Consider the following 15485-nt stretch of genomic DNA (forward strand, 5'->3'; position numbering starts at 1 on the left):
TTTTTCTACAAGGAGGTCACCACTTATCAAGGCCCGGAAGCCACTCAGGGATAAGGGTTATTGCATGTACAGTAAGTTGTACGTTAGTGTTGAGATTTCATAAAGCGCCTACTTAAGGGGGTGGCCCATCAGGAACTTGTTTACGTTGGACTTGAAGACATCCAAGTTGTAGTCAGGTGGGAAACAGGCAGATGGAACAGAGTTCCACTGGCGTGCTCTTCTAACAAAGAAGCTGTGTTCATGGAATCTACATTTTGATTTAGGCACAGATAGAGAGTGGGAAAAATTTTTGACAGTGGGTTCAGCTAGATGGGTGTTTTTCGTAAAAGATTGGCGAGGGGGGACCAGAGATTGGAGCTTAGATGAGCACTTGCCATGGAAATAATGGTAAAACAAAGACAGGCTCGCAACGTCTCCCATGTGGGAGAGAGGTTGCATGGAAGAGAAAAGGGCATCCCCCACTAAGCCATGAAGTCTATTTTGTACTCTGTTAAGGCAGGATAGGCTATTTTTAGCAGCTCCTGCCCAGATATGGCAGCAGTATTCCATCCTTGGATGTACTTGGCTTTTATATAGATAGAGAATTGCATCAGTAGTGAGATATCTTCTGGAGCGGTAGAAGGAACCCACCACCTATCCAGCGACCCTGGCAAGAGACTTGATGTACATCTTCCATTTCATATCAGGAGTAAAGGTCAATCCCAGAAGCTTGTCAAAACATTGAGCTTCACCTAGGCGAGAGCCATCCATTACAATTGATGCCAGATGGGGATCAGAGCGTTGATGGTGTAAAGATAGAAGCTTGGTTTTAGATGCATTAAAAGTAACCAGCCACCTCTTCCCCCACTGAACTACACGCTCGAGATCAGAGGAGAGAGAATCCGAGAGAACTTTGTCATTGACAGCCTTTGATGTGTTGCCGTAGATGGTCGTGTTCTCAGAATAGATGTCAACGAATGATTTAAGTATGTGTTTAGGGAGATCATTGATGTAGATCAGGAAGAGAGTTGGGCCCAGGATTGACCCCTGAGGGACTCCAGCATTAATACTGCAGGCCTCTGATTTTTGTCCATCGACCACTACTCTTATAAGTCTATTAGAGAGAAACGATTTAATGATTGAGAAAACATTTCCAGTTATACCATAGCTGGAAATCTTGTGAAGTAGGCCTTTATGCCATGCCTTGTCGAAGGCCTTTGATATGTCAAGAGCAATTGCCCTAGAAAGGTAGCCTTTGTCAAGAGATTCGCTAATCCTATAAGATATAACTGTTAGCACATCTGCGGTAGATCTTGCAGAACGGAAACCATATTGCGTGTCACTAAGAAGGTTATTTCTGCTGAGGTGGTTGACTATTTCTCTATTTAGTATGGATTCCAGCAACTTACTCATGACACACAGGCGACTTATAGGTCTGTACTGAGAGGGAGAGGACTTATCACTTAGCAAAAGTACCCGTCGTTGACTGGGTTCAAAAGCAGCCTATAGAAAATGGACTCTGATTTATGAAAGTATGATAGGTTATGAAAAGGAAGGGTTGTAAAGAGATAGCTTCGAATTTGGAGGTATCAAAACCAAAGCAAAATATGATGAAAATAAAAATAAAATAGATAAACCACATAATTTATTATACCGTACCTGTTCATACTGAAACACTTATCACAATATTCCGTGGATCTATATTAAAAAACCTTGTTAAACTTTGTGACATATTTCCATTCTATGGAGGTCAGGCGCGAACGAACACCCCATAATTTTATTATACCATATTTCTTCAAACTGGAACATAATTATCAAAGTATACCTATGCAGATAGATATGAAAAGTCTTTATTAAAGTTTGTGCCTATTTCGATTCTATGGCGGCCAGGCGCAAATGCAGACCCCACAATTATGTTAGTTTTAACTAAACAAAAAAAATATATGACTAAACACAATTGCCCAATTACGTTTACACATTTATTATACACTGACAAACATTTAAACAACAATAAAACACAATACAATAGCGACAGTTCGATAAGACTCACCGACTGGTGGAAAAAGTTCTCGGAGCTCACCTCGTGGTGGAACGAAGGTTCATCTCTTCTTGAGAGGGAAAGGCAACACGTCTGCCCATGACCAAAGGGAAAAATCAATCAGCCTTAGAGCAGGGGCAGATTACTCCTCCCCGGTGTCCTCTAATTTTTAGTCCCCTACAATTGTATTATACCATCCCTATTTAAGTTAAAACATACTTATCAAAGTATTATTATGTACATCTATATCAAAAACATTTGTAAACGTTTTTTTTTAAATTTTTTATTTCCATACTTCGTGGACCAGGCTCGTATGCAGACTCCACAATTTTAATGAATCATCATTATGCCAGATCAAACATACCCATTCCTGTGTCTCAATACATCTTCTATCATTATATGTGATCAGTTTTCTATTATAGTCAACCATATAGGAGCCTATTTGTGACCAGACACACACAGACGTTCAGCTTTATATTATAGATATATATATTTCTGTTGAAATATATTTTCTTATAATATATATCAATCCTTATTTAAGAAGCTTAATGTAATTACAGAGCAATAATAGAGAATAAATGACAAAAGGTTATATTCCAAAATTCATGATGTTGACCATATAATTTATTCCATTAATTCAGTTGACTTTACAATTCTTGACAGTATCTGTTTCATAGCGCAAAATCGATCACTTAATTGTTATATCAATCAGTGAATCTATTATGCCCTTAACTCATCAGAAGAAATAGCAACAATCAATCCGTCAAAAGGAAATGAAGTGTGATTTGACATGATTAAAATTTGAAAATTGGAAGAGAAGCTGCAAATACCTTTATAGTTTTCCATTATGCCATATTGAATTTTTGGAGAAAATTCAATATGGCGTAATGATTGATTGTCGTTATTTCTTCTGATGAGATAAGGGCATAATAGATTCACTGGTTGATATAAAAATTAAGTGATTAAAATAGGTTTGATGCCAGTGTGGGAACTGTACACAGTGTGTGGAACTGAAGATGCAGAAGATTTGCAGGAAGTTTGTCCCAAGGATGCTCAGAGAAGATAAGAAAGAAAGACGTTGTCATGGGCATCAAGACCGTTCCTCACCCTCCCCATAGCCCAGACCTTGCTCAAGGTAAACCTTAGAGGCTGCTATTATGAGACAATTAAGAAGATGAAAGAGGCTGTGAAGAGGGTCATTGACACACTTACATAAGCGGACTTCCATGGGGGCTTCCAGAAGTTATTGGAATGGTACAACAAGTGCATTGCAGCCAGAGGAGATTACTTCAAAGGGGACTAGAGTTTGATGTGTGTTCTATCAATAAAAGTACCCCTACCAAAAAAGTCCGGAAACTTATTAAAGGCAACTTGTATATTAAGAAAATCGAAATTTAATTCAGTCATTGAAAACATTTAATTGGTTGGTAGAGGAAGCTTTATGGAATTAAAATTATTGATAAAACATGCTTGGAAAATTATTAATCCCCTACCAAATATTCATGAGTTAACATTGGTGGACAAGTCAGACATAAACTGAAATTATCAAATTGAACCAATTTGCACCACTAATGACCACTACGTTGTTGCCTCCCCAACCATCTTACACTCATTAACCGTTATCCTTGAGTGGCTTTTGGATCTTGATAAGTGGTGACTTCTTTCGTAAAAAGAAAAAAGTATGTTTGTGCCAAATTGCAGAACAGATTGTGAATTTTATTAATGGTTTCACGGGTGTTATTTTATTTTATTTTTTTCTGGAGAGGGCTATGGGCATTTACATGAAAGTTATTGCAATAGTAGAGAATCCTATATCTCTATAAAGCCACCATTCGCCCAAGCATGGAGTATTGTTGCTACATCTGGGCCGGTGTATGTACCACTAGTCTCTAGGTATGCTTATATAAGGTGTCCCAAAAGAAGCTGGGTCTAGGTATGCTTATATAAGGTGTCCCAAAAGAATCTGGGTCTAGGTATGCTTATATAGGGTGTCCCAAAAGAAGCTGGGTCTAGGTATGCTTATATAAGGTGTCCCAAAAGAAGCTGGGTCTAGGTATGCTTATATAAGGTGTCCCAAAAGAAGCTGGGTCTAGGTATGCTTATATAAGGTGTCCCAAAAGAAGCTGCGTCTAGGTATGCTTATATAGGGTGTCCCAAAAGAAGCTGGGTCTAGGTATGCTTATATAAGATGTCCCAAAAGAAGCTGGGTCTAGGTATGCTTATATAGGGTGTCCCAAAAGAAGCTGGGTCTAGGTATGCTTATATAAGGTGTCCCAAAAGAAGCTGGGTCTAGGTATGCTTATATAAGGTGTCCCAAAAGAAGCTGGGTCTAGGTATGCTTATATAGGGTGTCCCAAAAGAAGCTGGGTCTAGGAATGCTTATATAAGGTGTCCCAAAAGAAGCTGGGTCTATGTATGCTTATATAAGGTGTCCCAAAAGAAGCTGGGTCTAGGTATGCTTATATAAGGTGTCCCAAAAGAAGCTGGGTCTAGGTATGCTTATATAAGGTGTCCCAAAAGAAGCTGGGTCTAGGTATGCTTATATAAGGTGTCCCAAAAGAAGCTGCGTCTAGGTATGCTTATATAAGGTGTCCCAAAAGAAGCTGGGTCTAGGTATGCTTATATAAGGTGTCCCAAAAGAAGCTGGGTCTAGGTATGCTTATATAAGGTGTCCCAAAAGAAGCTGGGTCTAGGTATGCTTATATAAGGTGTCCCAAAAGGAGCTGGGTCTAGGTATGCTTATATAGGGTGTCCCAAAAGAAGCTGGATCTATGTATGCTTATATAAGGTGTCCCAAAACAAGCTGGGTCTAGGTATGCTTATATAAGGTGTCCCAAAAGAAGCTGGGTCTAGGTATGCTTATATAAGGTGTCCCAAAAGAAGCTGGGTCTAGGTATGCTTATATAAGGTGTCCCAAAAGAAGCTGGGTCTAGGTATGCTTATATAAGGTGTCCCAAAAGAAGCTGGGTCTAGGTATGCTTATATAAGGTGTCCCAAAAGAAGCTGGGTCTAGGTATGCTTATATAAGGTGTCCCAAAAGAAGCTGGGTCTAGGTATGCTTATATAAGGTGTCCCAAAAGAAGCTGGGTCTAGGTATGCTTATATAAGGTGTCCCAAAAGAAGCTGGGTCTAGGTATGCTTATATAAGGTGTCCCAAAAGAAGCTGGGTCTATGTATGCTTATATAAGGTGTCCCAAAAGAAGCTGGGTCTAGGTATGCTTATATAAGGTGTCCCAAAAGAAGCTGGGTCTAGGTATGCTTATATAAGGTGTCCCAAAAGAAGCTGGGTCTAGGTATGCTTATATAAGGTGTCCCAAAAGAAGCTGGGTCTATGTATGCTTATATAAGGTGTCCCAAAAGAAGCTGGGTCTATGTATGCTTATATAGGGTGTCCCAAAAGAAGCTGGGTCTAGGTATGCTTATATAAGGTGTCCCAAAAGAAGCTGGGTCTAGGTATGCTTATATAAGGTGTCCCAAAAGAAGCTGGGTCTATGTATGCTTATATAAGGTGTCCCAAAAGAAGCTGGGTCTATGTATGCTTATATAGGTGTCCCAAAAGAAGCTGGGTCTAGGTATGCTTATATAAGGTGTCCCAAAAGAAGCTGGGTCTAGGTATGCTTATATAAGGTGTCCCAAAAGAAGCTGGGTCTAGGTATGCTTATATAAGGTGTCCCAAAAGAAGCTGGGTCTAGGTATGCTTATATAAGGTGTCCCAAAAGAAGCTGGGTCTAGGTATGCTTATATAAGGTGTCCCAAAAGAAGCTGGGTCTAGGTATGCTTATATAAGGTGTCCCAAAAGAAGCTGGGTCTAGGTATGCTTATATAAGGTGTCCCAAAAGAAGCTGGGTCTATGTATGCTTATATAAGGTGTCCCAAAAGAAGCTGGGTCTAGGTATGCTTATATAAGGTGTCCCAAAAGAAGCTGGATTTATGTATGCTTATATAGGGTGTCCTAAAACAAGCAGAGTTGTTACACCACTGAGAAACAGATATTTATTGTAGATTTGTATTTTTAGTTGAATTCAAATTTTAAATCCGTCATCTTCTTTTGAAACACCCTATATTTAAATGATCATAAAACAAAGACTGTTGGACATTCATGAGTAGAAAATTGGCGGATAAATCAGTATATCTATGCCAAATTGCAGAAAGGATTATGAATTTTATCAACTGTTAATATTTCATGGGTGACATTTTTTGTTTTTTGAATGGAGAAAATTTATTAATGTAATCTTTTTATCTCTTTTTTATATCGCAGATTAAAAGATGCAGTAATTTGATGTTGTGCCAAGAACATTGATATGTGGACCAAGTTTCAGAACAATGCTTATGTCAACAAAAACAACAAACATTTATACGACAACGATGTCTGCAATCCATTGGTAAGAGCAAACAAAAAAAAATCTCTATTATGTTTTGTTTTCCAAACTTGTGGACAAATCTGATGGAAGTCAACATTTATTTGTGTCATTTCTGAATAGATTACATAATTGAAGAAATCGGCTTTGTGTTGACACAAATGTAATAGTTATACAATGTAATAAGTGTATATTATTTTGCTATCTTGCCAGACTGGGGAAAATTTTTCTCTTTCTTTCTCTCATTTTTATATATATATATATATATATATATATATATATATATATATATATATATATATATATATACTATCAGGCCGCCCGGTATTATTCGGTTGGAAAATATATCCTTCAGCTAACATTCACGTATGTGGAGACTTCAATGTTCACAATGTGGAATGGTTGACCCACTCAAACAAGACCGATGATGAGGGGAGACTCTGTCATGATTTCTCCATTGCTTATGACCTCACTCAGATTGTTCACGAACCCACCCGTGTGCCCGACAATGACGGCCAGTATGCAAGTCTCCTAGACCTTTTTCTCACAACTTGCCCTGAACTATGTTCAGTTTCCGTTCTGTCTCCTCTTGGATCTTCCGACCACTTAGTTGTATCAATTAAGATAAAAATGAAATGTAATAAGTCCTCAGACGTACCTCTCCATCGTACAGTATATCGATACACTATGGCTGACTGGGATAGTTTCCGTACATTTATATCGGATCTTCCTCTGCGTTCCATGTTTAAAAAGGATGTGTCGTCTATAGTATCAGACCTGACAGAATGGTTAATTGTAGGTATAGACAATTTCATACCCTCGAAAAAGTTCCAGCAAAAACCTAACAGCCAGCCATGGTTTTCTCCAGAATGTGCTGCTGCTATTGCGCACAGAAATCACTTTTTCCACTGCTTCCAACGTAATAGATGTATGGAAACTAAAGCCGCTTTCAGGACTGCGAGCAACCATTGTAAGAAAGTAATAAAGAACGCTAGAGAGTTGTATGCTCAGTCCATCAAGTCCAAATTAGCTGAGCAGCTTGGTTCCCACCAGTTTTGGCAAATTGCAAACAGAATCCTGAACAGAAGCGTGTGCTCCATCCCAACTATCATCAATGGACCTGAGGTAATCTTGTCAGCATCAGACAAAGCCAAACTCTTTGCCAGGAACTTTGCAGCCAATTCTACCCTTTGCGACCAAGGCCGCCAACCCCCAATATTTCCTCCTGTATCAGAAAACACACTATGTGATATACAAATATCTGTATGTGATGTTGCCAAGCTAATCAAAAACCTTGATTCCAGTAAAGCAACCGGCCCTGACGATATTCCAATTATAGTACTCAAAAAACTTCAACCAGAACTAGCACCCATACTTACAAAACTGTTTAAACGTTGTCTTAAGGAGAATTGCTTCCCATCACCCTGGAAAATCTCATCAGTATGCCCTGCATTTAAGAATTCAGGTGATCGTTCATCCCCCTCTCAGTACAGGCCAATAAGTCTCCTGTGCGTCATGAGTAAGTTGCTGGAATCTGTGTTAAATAGAGAAGTAATCAACCATCTCAGCAAAAATAACCTTCTTAGTGACACACAATATGGTTTCTGTTCTGCTAGATCTACAGCAGATGTGCTTACAGTTATATCTCATAGGATTAGCGAATCTCTCGACAGAGGCAACCTTTCTAGGGCAATTGCTCTTGACATATCAAAGGCCTTTGATAGGGTATGGCATAAAGGTTTACTTCACAAGATCTCCAGCTATGGTATTGCTGGAAATGTCTTCTCAATTATTAAATCATTTCTCTCTGATAGGTTCATAAGAGTAGTAGTTGAAAGGCAAAAATCAGAAGCTCACAGTATAAATGCTGGAGTCCCTCAGGGGTCCATCCTGGGCCCAACTCTCTTCCTGATCTACATTAATGATCTTCCAAATCACATCCTTACATCATTCGTAGACATTTTTGCTGATGACACTACCATCTATGGTAGCACATCTAAGACAGTAAACGACCAAGTTCTCTCCGATTCTCTCTCCTCTGATCTTGATCACGTTGTACAATGGGGAAAGGAGTGGCTGGTTACTTTTAATGCATCTAAAACCAAGCTTCTATCTTTACATCATCAACGTTCTGATCCCCATCTGGCATCAATTAAAATGAATGGCTCGTCTTGGGGAGGCCTCAAGTTTTGACAGGCTTCTGGGCTTGACCTTTACTCCTGATCTTAAATGGAATACGTACATCAAATCTGTTGCCAAGGCCGCTGGAAAAATGGTCGGATCCTTCTATCGATCCAGTAGATATCTCACTGCTGATGCAATTCTCTATCTATATAAGAGCCAGATACGTCCAAGGATGGAATACTGTTGCCACATATGGGCAGGAGCTGCTAGAAAAGACTTGTCCTGTCTTGATAGGGTTCAAAATAGACTTTGTGGCCTGGTGGGAGATGTCCCTTTTCTCTTCGCTGCAACCTCTATCTCACAGAAGAGATGTTGCGAGTTTGTCTCTGCTTTATCGTTATTTTCATGGAAGTGTTCAACTGAGCTTCAATCTATGGTCCCCCCTCGCCAAACTTTCACAAGAAACACTAGACTAGCTGAAAACATTATCAATAATTTTCCCCACTCTTTATCTGTACCTAAACCTAAACATAGATTCCATGATCAAAGCTTCTTTCTTAGAACTGCACGCCTGTGGAATTGTCTTCCGTTTTCCTGCTTTCCAGCTGTCTATAATATGGTTGTCTTCAAGTCCAACGTGAGCAAGTTTCTGATGAGCCGTTCCATATAAGTTAACAAATTTACCAAACTTCCATTACTATCGATTACTATATTGTCCTTTTGACTACTCTACACTCTTTGGCCCTTATCCTTGAGTGGCCTGTCTGCCTTGATAAATGGTGACATCTATGTAAAAAAAAAAAAAATTTGCATGAATATTATATCTTAATGAATGCAGATTTCTTATTTATTATAAACAGAAATACCGTAAAATTGCTTTATAAACTTAAAGTAAAAAAATAATATTCAAGCTGAGCTTGAAACCAAGCCTTAATACAGTGAGTTAAATACGATAACCATTAGGCCAGTTTGACACATTCTTTAAAAAGTGTTTTCAAACCTACTTATTCTTAACATAAGGAAGCAGTCACATGAACAATTTGTGCATGTGCATTCATGAAACAGTTGATAAACAGATAAAAATTCGATAACCCTCACATACCAATTTTTCAATTTGACCCCTTAGCAGCCCTTTTTTCCAGATGACAATCGATTAAAAAGTTTTCTACATATCTGAATACTCTGTATACCAAATTTCAAGTCTGTAGATCAAACGCTTATTGGGTATATAGGTTGAGAAGTGTCCTCACACACACATTCTTATTTTTTTTATAGATATATAGATAGATAAACAATAATTATTCTTTTGTACCTACAGAAACTAGTGTTTCATGCTTACGCAATCATCAGTGTAGGAAGTGACAATTCCCAACGGTTGGGAGATTTGAACCCAGCCATGAAGCCACCTTTGACTCCATTTGCTAAGCCTTCACCTCTGGGCCACCAAACAATTCCCACGAGAATGAAGGGAATTAATAACCAATAAACACAAAATTCATGCACAAACATTAGACAATCACAGCATGTTTGAATGAGCAGAAGTTGTGAATAATGCATAAATGATAGTTGGTTGCCTCTTAATTTATATTTCCCGGACAGTGCCCATTCTTAAGTATTCTTAAAGAGCTTGATAATTATAATTAAACAATAATTATATATATATATATATATATATATATATATATATATATATATATATATATATACTCGGGTTCTTTTTATATTCAAAAGTAATGGACTAGTGAATTCAACGAGGTTGTTAGATAGTGTTCAATAAAAAGAGCTGATAATACTTGTTTATTGTTATATAAACATGTTTACATCCCGCTGCTACAAACAGCCACTTGTTTCAATAAAACAACAGATATTCAGGACTGCTAAGGGGTCAAATTGAAAACCTAGAACCCCAATCTTCCAACGTAGACCCCTACTACCAGGTCTCCTTCTCCAACATCAGGGGTCTACGTTCCAACCTTCCAGAGGTTGAAACCCAATTACAGGAGACGAAACTGGACATATTATTTCTAAGTGAAACTGGAATAGGGCCGACCACTTCCCTAGATGAGTTCATAATTAACGGATACTCCAATTTAACAGCTAAATCTGACACCCAAGATCGCCATGGGCATGGAATATGTGCCTACATTAAGGATGGCTTCCCGTGTGGCAGGGATATCTCTAAAGAAGATCCTAATTTACCCTATATGTGCTTCAGGGTTGCACTTGCTAACACCACTGCATTTATATTTGCCCTCTATAGGCCCCACAACAGCGGAGTTACTATCTTTAAGAGCATATCTGAGAAAATAGACCACATACTGTCTTCACATCCCTCGGCTGACATCCACATCTGTGGTGACTTCAACGTACATAACGTGGAATGGCTGACCCATTCAAATAAGACAGATGATGAAGGGAGGTTTTGTTATGATTTTGCCATTGCTTATGACCTCACTCAGATTGTTCGCGAACCCACCCGTGCGCCCGATACACCCGGTCAATATGCAAACCTCTTAGACCTTTTTCTCACAACTTCCCCTGAGCTATGTTCATGTTCCGTTCATTCTCCGCTAGGATCCTCCGACCACTCTGTCGTATCAGTTAAGATAAAAACGAAATGTAAGAAGCCCCCAGACGTACCCCTCCACCATACTGTATACTGATACTCTATGGCTGACTGGGATAGCTTCCGTACATTCATATCTGATTTACCTCTGCACTCCATGTTTAAAAAGGAAGTGTCCTCTATAGTATCAGATCTGACCGAATGGTTAATTGTAGGCATAGACCAATTCATACCATCTAAAAAATTCCAACAAAAACCTAACAGCCAGACATGGTTCTCCCCAGAATGTGCTGCTGCTATCGCGCACAGAAATCACTTTTTCCATAGCTACCAACGTAATAGATGCACTGAGACTAAAGCCGCTTTTAGGTCTGCCAGCAACCACTGTAAAAGAGTAATAAAAAATGCAAGAGAGCTATATGCCCAGTCTGTTAAATCCAAGGTAGCTGATCAGCGGCTTGGTTCCCACCAGTTTTGGCAAGTAACAAATAGGATCCTGAACAGAAGAGTGCGTTCTATCCCAACCATTATCAATGGACCAGAGGTCATCTCGTCAGCGTCAGACAAGACCAAACTATTTGCAAAGAACTTTGCAGCTAATTCTACCCGATGCGACGAAGGCCATCAACTCCCCATATTTCCTCCTATAACACAGAACAAGCTAGGTAACATACAAATATCCGTGCATGAGGTCGCCAAGCTAATAAAAAACCTAGATTCCAGTAAAGCAACTGACCCTGATGGCATCCCAATTATAGTGTTAAAAAAGCTTCAACCAGAACTTGCTCCCATACTTACAAAACTATTTAAGCGCTGCCTTAAGGAGAAGTGCTTTCCGACTTCCTGGAAGACCTCATCAGTTTGCCCTGTATTTAAGAATTCAGGTGATAAGTCATCTCCCTCTCAGTACAGACCAATAAGTCTCCTGTGTGTTATGAGTAAGTTGCTGGAATCTATATTAAATAGAGAAATAGTCAACCACCTCAGCAGGAATAACCTTCTTAGTGACACGCAATATGGTTTCCGCTCTGCAAGATCTACCGCAGATGTGCTGACGGTTATATCCCACAGGATTAGTGAATCTCTTGACAAAGGCTTCCTTTCTAGGGCAATTGCTCTTGACATATCAAAGGCCTTCGACAAGGTATGGCATAAGGTCTACTTCACAAGATTTCCAGCTACAGTATAACTGGAAATGTTTTCTCAATTATTAAATCATTTCTCTCCGATAGGTTCATAAGAGTAGTGGTAGATGGACAAAAATCGGAGGCCTGCAATATAAATGCTGGAGTCCCTCAGGGGTCAATCCTGGGCCCAACTCTCTTCCTGATCTACATCGGTGACTTCCCTAAACACATACTTAAATCATTCGTTGACATCTATGCTGATGACACGACCATTTACGGCAACACATCAAAGGCTGTAAATGACAAAGTTCTCTCGGATTCTCTCTCCTCTGATCTCGAGCGCGTAGTTCAGTGGGGGAAGATGTGGCTGGTTACTTTAATGCATCCAAAACCAAACTCCTATCCTTACATCATCAACGCTCTGACCCCATCTGGCATCAATTGTGATGGATGGCTCTCGTCTGGGTGAGGCCCCGTGTTTTGACAAGCTTCTGGGTTTGACCTTTACTCCTGATCTGAAATGGAACACGTACATCAAGTCTGTTGCCAAGGTCGCTGGAAAGATGGTGGGATCCTTCTACCGCTCCAGAAGATATCTCACTACTGATGCAATTCTCTATCTATATAAAAGCCAAGTACGTCCAAGGATGGAATACTGTTGCCATATCTGGGCAGGAGCGGCCAAAAACAGCCTATCATGCCTTGACAGAGTACAAAATAGACTTTGTGGCTTAGTGGGGGATGCCCTTTTCTCTACCCTGCAACCTCTCTCCCACAGAAGAGACGTTGAGAGCCTATCCTTGTTTTATCGTTATTTTCATGGCAGGTGCTCGTCTGAACTCCAATCTCTGATCCTCCCTCGCCAATCTTTCACGAAAAACACCCGTCTAGCTGAAGCCACTGTCAAAAATTTCCCCCACTCTATATCTGTGCCTAAATCAAAACGCGGATTCCATGAACAAAGCTTCTTTCTTAGAACTGCACGCCTGTGGAACTCTGTTCCGTCTGCCTGCTTCCCTCCGGACTACAACTTGGATGTCTTCAAGTCCAATGTTAACAAATTCCTAATGAACCGCCCCCTTAAGTAAACACTTCATCAAATCTCCACACTAACGTAATGTACTTGCAATAACCCTTATCCCTGAGTGGCTTCCGGGCCTCGATAAGTGGTGACCACTCTGTAAAAAAAAAAAAAAAAATCATCAGGCAGCGACTTGACTATTCAAATGTTCAATGAATAACCTTATTCAATGAACATTTGATTAGTCAAGTCGCTGCCTGATGATATCTTTTGTTTGATTGAAACAAGTGGCTGTTTGTAGCAGCGGGATGTAAACATGTTTATATAACAATAAACAAGTATATATATATATATATATATATATATATATATATATATATATATATATATATATTAGCCTGAGTGCCTGTCATTGCCCGGGCGTTTAGAGGTTTCTTATGAGCAAAAAAAAAAGTGGTAGTAGGCAGGCAGGCTCGAACCTGTACCATGTAGGAGGAAAAGAGTGTGAAAAAAAAAGTGACGTCTTTACCGTTGCATATCGCCAAACCGGAAGTGGCAATAGTTTAAATTAAGGCTAGTCAATCAAAAAGAGGAGATGACTTTTGAAAATATCAGCAAAAAAAGCGGAGGGGTTCCTTGTAGAAAAATACTCAGTTGAGGGTGAAAGACTCAATGTTTTTGACCGATTTTTCGATATTTGTTGTCTGAAGGGTCGAACTTCAAAACGATACCAATCTTGTGAAAATCCGTCGCCTCTGTCAAAAGTTTTAAGCAGACATACATACATACATACATTTAAATAGACAGGTGAGATTAATATTATAGATAATTTCTGTGGAAATATGTTTTCCCAATTATATTTCGCCTTTTATTTATACCACTCATTTAATTTATGAAGTTCCATGTAATTACTAGGGCTGTGATAACAGTATATTCTTTTCATTGTTTCGACTCTCTATATATCCATTAATATCTTATATGTTTTTATGTAGACGGATGTGGTTCTCGGTTGATTAAGTGTGTCTTACTATGTCGGATATATACCCGAGAGTCAAAAGAATGAAAAGAATACACTGTTGTCACAGCCCTAGTAATTACAGAGCATATAGCAAAAAAGTCTATATTTCAAATTTCAAAATGTTGACCATCTTACAATTTATTCCCCTAAGTATGCTGACATACACAATTCTTGGCAGCACCTGTTTCATAGCGCAAAATCATTCATTTAATTATCAATCAATTAATCTATTCTGCTCTTAACTCCTCAGAAGAAATAGCAATTATCAATTCATTAAAAGAAAATAAAATACATATGGGCATGATTACAAAATTCGAAAATTGGGAGAGAATTTACAATTACCTTTTATTTTTAACTTTTATCACGCCATTTTGAATTTTCAAATAAAGTAATCAAAGTTTAAATTTCTGTCTTAATAAATTGTATTCATTTTAATATACACTGATAAAAAATATTTTATTTATTTATTATTTATAATTAATCTATATATATTTACTTGGATAATATTAATAATTGTAATATATATAACATATGTTTATATATTTATTTAATTTTTTATGCAAAACTAATTACTTAATATATGGAATTTTGTTTCTGATAATAACATTTGTTGATTAGACCTAAATTTTATATGCATATTAAGTTCTATTTTATTAATATTTTAATAATATTTATTACTACATTAACTATAATTTTTTTTATTATCATTTAATTATTTTTAATTAACTATTCTGAACATTGATAAAGGATTTTCTTTTTAATGTTTTTATCATAACCTGTGAAAGGGCGTTAATCTATTTTCAAATTTAGGTGAGTTATAATACACAAAAGCTCAGATGAAAATGCAACTTACAAATTCCTTTTTTAATAATAATGGAAATAAATTAAAAAACAAAAAAAATAAAAAATAAAATTGAACAAAATATACAAATTAATGAATGTATGAAAGATTGAATAAAATATATGTCAATAATTATCACACCTAAATAATCTTCACACAAAAGTATTGAATACGTTATTATTATTGTTAAAGTTATAGATAAATTTAAAATAAATGGGATCAAATTTTAATATATTAAGGATACAATAAAAGATAAGAAAAATTGGGATATATTTGAATTCAATAAATTAGATTAGAGGAAATATAATTATGGAGGGAAAACAAATAGACGTACCAGCTAATCATTGATTTGAAAATGATAATTTAACTCAGTATATTAATAGATAAAAACTCATGAGTATAGCTTAATTTAT

General features: G+C 37.8%; 1 protein-coding gene across 2 annotated transcripts in view; it reads left to right on the top strand.

Annotated features, from left to right (window-relative positions):
* The window catches only part of LOC145260345 (uncharacterized), a 68879-nt gene that overhangs the window by 38891 nt on the left and 14503 nt on the right, over nucleotides 1-15485 (top strand). For both annotated transcript variants that reach the window (XM_080118263.1, XM_080118264.1), the window contains one exon: nucleotides 6276-6399. In XM_080118263.1, coding sequence (XP_079974389.1) covers nucleotides 6319-6399 — 81 coding nt within the window. In that variant the 5' untranslated portion in view covers nucleotides 6276-6318. The remainder of the gene's footprint in view (nucleotides 1-6275; nucleotides 6400-15485) is intronic.

The sequence above is a fragment of the Euprymna scolopes genome, chromosome 36, assembly GCF_053919585.1.
Source record: "Euprymna scolopes isolate OS-2025 chromosome 36, ASM5391958v1, whole genome shotgun sequence".
NCBI lineage: Eukaryota > Metazoa > Mollusca > Cephalopoda > Sepiida > Sepiolidae > Euprymna > Euprymna scolopes.